The following is a 6,431-nucleotide window of genomic DNA, read 5'->3' as shown; positions in this document are numbered from 1 at the left end:
TGTTAGCCTGTTAACTCCTTAGCTTGCAAGAACGTTGGCCTGTTAGCCTGTTAGCTCGTTAGTCTGCAAGCCCATTAGCCTGTTAGCTCATTAGCCTGTTGGTTTGTTAGCCTGTTAGCTTGTTAATCTGCTAGCCCATTAGCCTGTTAACCCATTAACCTGTTAGCTTGTTATTTTGCAAGCCTGTTAGCTTGTTAGCCTGCAAGCCCGTTGGCCTGTTAGTCTGTTAGCTCGTTAGCCTGTTAGCTTGTTAGTCTGCAAGCCATTAGACTGTTAGCTTATTAGCCTGTTATCTTGTTAGCCCTTTAGCTTGTAAGCCTGTTTGCCCATTCGTGCATTAGCCTGTTAGCATGTTAGCATTTTAGCTGCTTCATTAACCCAACTTGCATCCACATGATTTCTCCGACATCCACCACAAGTTTCATTTGCTTTAACACATCTGAGTGCAAACAAATCACGAACAACTTGATCTGCCAAATGATATAAATAGAGTTCTGACACATGACCAGTTTATTTTGATAACATCAAGAACTACAAGTAAAACTTCTACGTTGGATAAAACTTTTAGTACAACTTTAAATAAATCAAAGTCTTTCATTATTAGAGGAAACTTATTGTTTAACTTACATGCTGTAAACACTATGAACTCCTGAAATCCGCCCCCTCCCCCAAAAAATAATTTTTAATCCTGTAAAATACTGATGATATCTACAGTTCATTGTTGCTTTTTGAAGTTATTATATATTTTTCTTCTTTCGGCTGCTCCTTCTTCTGGGGTCACCACAGCGAAGTGTCGCACGAAGACTTGGCGATTATTTTGATGCCGGATGTCCTTCCTGTCTCAACCACAGACACCGAGCTACCACAGCCTCTGTGTGGAGCAGAGAGCTGCATCGAGGGCGCCCGGGGAGCAGACGGTGGGGGTTAAGGGCCTTGCTCAAGGGCCCAGAGTGGGGCCAATGAGGGTGGAGGCAGGTGTGGATGTTTCACCTTTCCCACCCACATTTTGATGTTGTCAGCACCGGAAATTGAACCAGCGATCTTCCGATCACAGGCCCACCTTCCCTAACCTCTGCGCCACCGCTCCATTTTGAGGTTATTATATATCTTTCTATGGAAGCTTCATTTTGAGCGTTTGGTAGATTTTTGTGGCTCTGGATGGATTTTGTTTGTGGTCGGCGAAACGCCGTCTCCATGGCAACAGTGTTTATCAAAAATACAGACTCAGAGGTGGGATTCCCCTCGCCTAAAATAAATAAAAAAAAACTATTTGTGCCCCGCGTCTCTTCAGTGGCCTTTTAGGTAACCTGCTTTGTTTATGTGAAACCTCAAAACTAATAAATTAATGCTACAAATGAGTTTAATGAAGCGGTGAAGTTACACGAAGCGGTGACGTCAGACATGTGGAGACAAACGGCTGAAAAGTTTTAAATTAGACACTTCCTGTTTCTCTTCGAAGCAGCAGGAAGATCAACGTTCATGTTTGATCCACTTCTTCGCATCGTTTATCTTCAGATATTTCGTCTGCAGCTCTGGTGCTGCCCGTCCAGTCGCTGGTGTTTTCTCTGCCGCCCGCCTCTGCACAGGAAGTGACATCGGATGGTGTGGGCAGGCGGGTAACCATGACGACGGACCTGCTGGTGATGAAATGTTTGCGCTGCTCTTCCCAGTGCATAAATCTCTGCAGTCCGTCTCTGTCGTCTTCTCTCCTCTGAGCCTGGTAACCACGGCGATGGGGCGACACACACTCTCTCTCTTTCACACACGCACACACAAACACACACACACACACACACACCTTAATGCTGCCACAGTTATGTGAGTAAACACCAAGGATGCTACCAGGAGGCAGGGATGTGTGTGTGTGTGTGTGTGCGCGCGTGCTGATTGGTCACCGGTGAGCGTGGAGATGAGGAGGAGGTGAAACTGTTTCTACCAGAGATTCAAGCCCAAAACAGCTTTTATATCGTAAACCCTCAGAAGGTCTCGTGAAAAACCTTCAGCCACTCGTTTATTTTTGTTTGTGTTTTATTGTAAATTATTTTTGGGGCGTTGTCAATAAACCGTTCCAGACGAAGCCTAAAAGTGTTTTGAAAACATTTGAACTTTGTCAGAATCGTTTCAAATGTTCTCACAAACTCCTTCAGTCACTTTACTGCGCTCTCTGATGGTCCTTCAGGAAAACATTGACTCATTGAAATCATATAAATGCATTTTCATCCCGTATTTATTACACCATAAAATAAAATCATTCCTTTCAGTTAATGTTTTTTGTTTTTACCTCTCATCCTCCACTTGTTAGCTCTCTAGGTGCTCTCCTCTCATATTTAAGAGACGCTGTACTTGGGACAATCGCTCCTTGTGGCTGTACGTTGCTGTCGAACCTCATTTCATCCAACAAGATTCTTTTAGTTTGGATGTAAAGAGCAAAAACTGTTGACATGTTAAAAGGCCAATGTCACACGAAGCTAGTTAAATGGATAAAAAGCCTAGCTAAGCGCTAAAAGTAGCAAAAAAAATTAGTTAAAAGTCAAAAGTGTTTTTCCTCACTTGCTCTCGTCAAGACGGATGCTTTTTCTTCCCTCTCCCGTCTCCCTCCTGCTTTTTTTTTTGCTGTCTGTCCTGTATATTGGAGCTTCTATTCACATCTTTTGAATCATAAATTACTGACATGACAATTTTTTTTGTGGAATTGTTTTTAAATTTTTAATTTTTTTTTTCAACCAAGCGACAGGGTCCTGGAGAACCCTCATGCCCCGCTGAGACGCATGCGGGTGGGTATGTCATGGATAAGTTGATGTGCCTTTCTGTGTTGTCTCAGAAGGATGCCAAAGATTTATATAATTGGATTTATGATGGCAGGGTTTCTGCTTTTTGCACCGTCGGGTACCTATGGTTATCGGCTATTAAAGAAGACAGCTGCAGTTTTGGCCATGACAAAACCTTGAAGGTTTGGTTTGTGTTTACTCAGACCAAGTAGGTATCTCTGCAGACAAATACGGAAGGCGTATCTGGAGGGCCACATTTGATTGGACGATAGAAAAATGGGCGTGTCTGGAGGGCCACATTTGATTGGACGATAGAAAAATGGGCGTGTCTGGAGGGCCACATCTGATTAGACAAAAAAAAGGAAGCAGGCCAACTTGTCAAATTTCTCCTGGGATATGTGTAAACTAAGGCTCTGCTCTAGACCCTGTGCAACCCCCCCACCCCCCGACGACTTCTGTGAACGCTTATCGGAGCTGTACCAGCTGACACCAACATCTTATCAGGACTATGGTGCTATCTGGAAGTGCTTCATGGACAAATCTCACCGTCTTGTTGTCAAATGCACAAGTAATGTGTCTATAAATGTGCTGCTGGCAGAGTTTTTTGATTTCTTAAATTGTGTCCCGATAAGGCCAAGGTGTGAAGAGATCTTTTTTGTAATATCACGAACCTTTCTTCATGGTCTTTCCCCTTTTCTGTCTAAAAGAATAAGGGCCGCGCTCTTAGGAGCAGCAGCAACGTGCACTCCGCCCGTCTTTCTGACGACTGTACGGACATAATCTCACTGTACTTCGATGCAATGATAATAAAGATTATTCTGATTCTGAAAAGTAGTAAAAGGCTATTTAAAAGTATGAAAAGGGTTAGTTAACCAATAAAAGTAGCAAAAACTAGCTAAAAGTAGTAAAAGGCTAGCTAAATGTTAAAAGTAACAAATACAGTTAGCTAAAAGTTTCAAATGGCTTACTAAATGTAAGAAAAGGCTAGATGATTGCTAAAAGCATCAACTAGCTAAAAGTAGTGAAAAGTTAGCCTAATGCTAAAGGTAGCAAACAAACAAGCCAAAAGTAGCTAAAGTCTAGTTTAAAATATAAGACTAGCTAACAGCTAAAAGTAGCAAAACCTAGCTATAAATAGTAAAAGCCTAGCAAAATGCTTAAAGCTGAAAAAGGCTTGTTAAAGTATGAATAGGCTAGTTAACAGCTGAAAATAGCAAAAGTTAAATAAAAGTAGTAAATGCTAGCTAAATGTTAAAAGTTGAAAAAAAAAAAAAAAGCTAAAAGCCAAAAATAGAAAATGATTAGTTAAAAGTAGGAAAAGGCTTGATGAACATTAAAAGCATCAAAAACTAGCTAAAAGCAATAAAACCTTAAATAAATGTTAAATGTAGCAAATAATAAAATTAATAAAAGCCCAAAATAACAAAAGGCTAAGTAGTAAAAGACTAGCTAATCGATAAAAATAGCTAAAAGAACTAGATTATGAGCAAAAAAATAGCAAAAAGCAAATTAAAAGATGAAAGTAGCACAAACTGCAGAATTAGGTTGATTTACAAAAAACACGTATTTAAAAATTAAAGAACAGGAAAAGAGCAGCATGGACAACAAATCCAGAATCACACGTTAAATATAAAATGTTGCTCAGCTGCTAAAGAAAATCAGCTGATTTCCTCACATTTATTTCAGCATCTAGAAGCTCCTCTCTGTTCTAACTATAAGTTCTGATGAAAACGCATCGGTTCTGACCCAGTTCTGACCCTGCTTCCCTTTTTATTTGACCCACTTTCTGTCTGTGCTGCCAATGATCAGGACCAAACCTCAGAGTCCCGTCGGCGCCGTGCCTTGGTGAGCACCAAGTGATTTATTGGACCAGGTCTGTCTTGTTGTTCGCAGGAGACCGAGCCCGACTGGCAGGCGGACTCCAGCTCCCAGAATGCCCGAGCAGAGTAACGACTACCGGGTGGTGGTGTTCGGTGCTGGCGGTGTAGGGAAGAGCTCGCTGGTTCTTCGGTTTGTCAAAGGCACCTTCAGGGACACCTACATCCCCACGGTGGAGGACACCTACAGACAGGTGAGGCACGAGCCCAACGTTTCAGACCGGTCGACCCAAACACCCTGCAGGTTAAGACTCCCTGAATCTGTGCTCGTCGTCTCTGCAGGTGATCAGCTGCGACAAGAGCGTCTGCACCTTGCAGATCACAGACACGACAGGAAGTCACCAGTTTCCTGCCATGCAGCGCCTGTCCATCTCCAAAGGCCACGCCTTCATCCTGGTCTACTCCATCACCAGCCGCCAATCACTGGAGGAGCTCAAACCCATCTACCAGCAGGTCAGGAACCTCAGCGGGTGGTTCGGTCCACCCCCCACCAGCTGCTTCTCCTTGAAAAAAAGAAACATTTGAAATATTTAGAAACATCTAGTTGCTGCTTTTTGTGTTTGATACACGGGGCCTGACTGGTTTTTCATCCTTGCAGATTCTGGCCATCAAAAGCAGCATGGAGTCGATTCCCATCATGCTCGTGGGCAACAAGAGCGATGAGCTGGCCCAGCGGGAGGTGGAGACGAAGGTGGGGGAGACTCAGGCCGGCGCCTGGAAGTGCGCCTTCATGGAGACGTCGGCCAAAACGAACAGCAACGTGAAGGAACTGTTCCAGGAGCTGCTGGCGCTGGAGAAGAAGAGGGACATGAGCCTGAGCATCGACGGGAAACGCTCGGGGAAACAGAAACGGGCCGACAAGCTGAAGGGGAAGTGCGTCGTCATGTAGAGCGGCGGCTAACTGTAGACGCTGTTCTTCTTCTGTGGTGAACAAGACGCTGAGAGCGACCGCCATCGATGGAACCTGGACTGTTCGATTGTGTTTGTGGACGTATAATAATCTTATAAAACCCTAACTAGTTTTGTTGTCAGCAACCAGACTGGAATACGTTACTTGATTGTGAACTTTGGGCCTAAACGTTGGATCCAGCGCTCTGCTCGTCTTGAAAATGTTTTACGATTATAATATTTGGTGTTTTGCTTTTATTCTTTGACGACCGTCCAATCAGTGCGTCAGTTTTACGAAACGAGGCTTTAACGGTCGTCCAAGGCCGAAAGAAGCGTCGGACTGTCAACCGATGTACAACCCCAGGTCCAAAACAGCTGGGACATGATGGAAAATGTAAATAAAACACGTAACGCGAGGCTATATTTTATTCGCAGTGGAACACGATAAACATATCAAACATTTGAACAGAAATTTTGTACAGTCGTTGAAAAAATAAGATAATTTTACATTTTATGGATACTTCTAACATGTCGTGGGTACAGTTCCACCAATCCCTTAACAATAGGGGAACTATTTTTGTCCTTTAGCCATAGGCATCGCATCAATTATATGTTGGGGACGTGTCCCCCCACATTTAAAATTAATTAACCCCCCACACACACATTTACCATGAAATATTAGTTCACCCAGCGCTGTTTCTATTTCTTCACGAACGATTCCACTCCTCTTGATTAACGAACGCTCAAACCACTAAAAGTCCAATCCGGGTTTTCCAGGTTTTCCTGGTTACCTGCAACAACACACCACATGCCATGTTTGTCCTCGTTCATCAGCCTTGGCAGGGCGCTCACGGGGGAGGGGGGGAGGGGGTGACACCTCTGTTTTGCATGCTAGCTT

General features: G+C 43.5%; 1 protein-coding gene across 1 annotated transcript in view; it reads left to right on the top strand.

Moving 5' to 3' along the window:
• LOC119407621 (GTP-binding protein Di-Ras2) overlaps positions 1 to 5,998 on the top strand; it is an 8,200-nt gene extending 2,202 nt beyond the window's left edge. Inside the window, exons 2-4 of the mRNA XM_037674442.1 lie at positions 4,662 to 4,839; positions 4,928 to 5,098; positions 5,244 to 5,998. Coding sequence (XP_037530370.1) covers positions 4,702 to 4,839; positions 4,928 to 5,098; positions 5,244 to 5,534 — 600 coding nt within the window. The 5' untranslated portion in view covers positions 4,662 to 4,701 and the 3' untranslated portion in view covers positions 5,535 to 5,998. The remainder of the gene's footprint in view (positions 1 to 4,661; positions 4,840 to 4,927; positions 5,099 to 5,243) is intronic.
• The last annotated feature ends 433 nt before the right edge of the window (positions 5,999 to 6,431 follow it).

This window comes from Nematolebias whitei, chromosome 3, assembly GCF_014905685.2.
Source record: "Nematolebias whitei isolate Nwh7 chromosome 3, NemWhi1, whole genome shotgun sequence".
Taxonomy (NCBI): Eukaryota; Metazoa; Chordata; class Actinopteri; order Cyprinodontiformes; family Rivulidae; genus Nematolebias; species Nematolebias whitei.
Note: the sequence above shows the minus strand (reverse complement) of the source record. Positions and strands in the feature narration are given on the sequence as shown.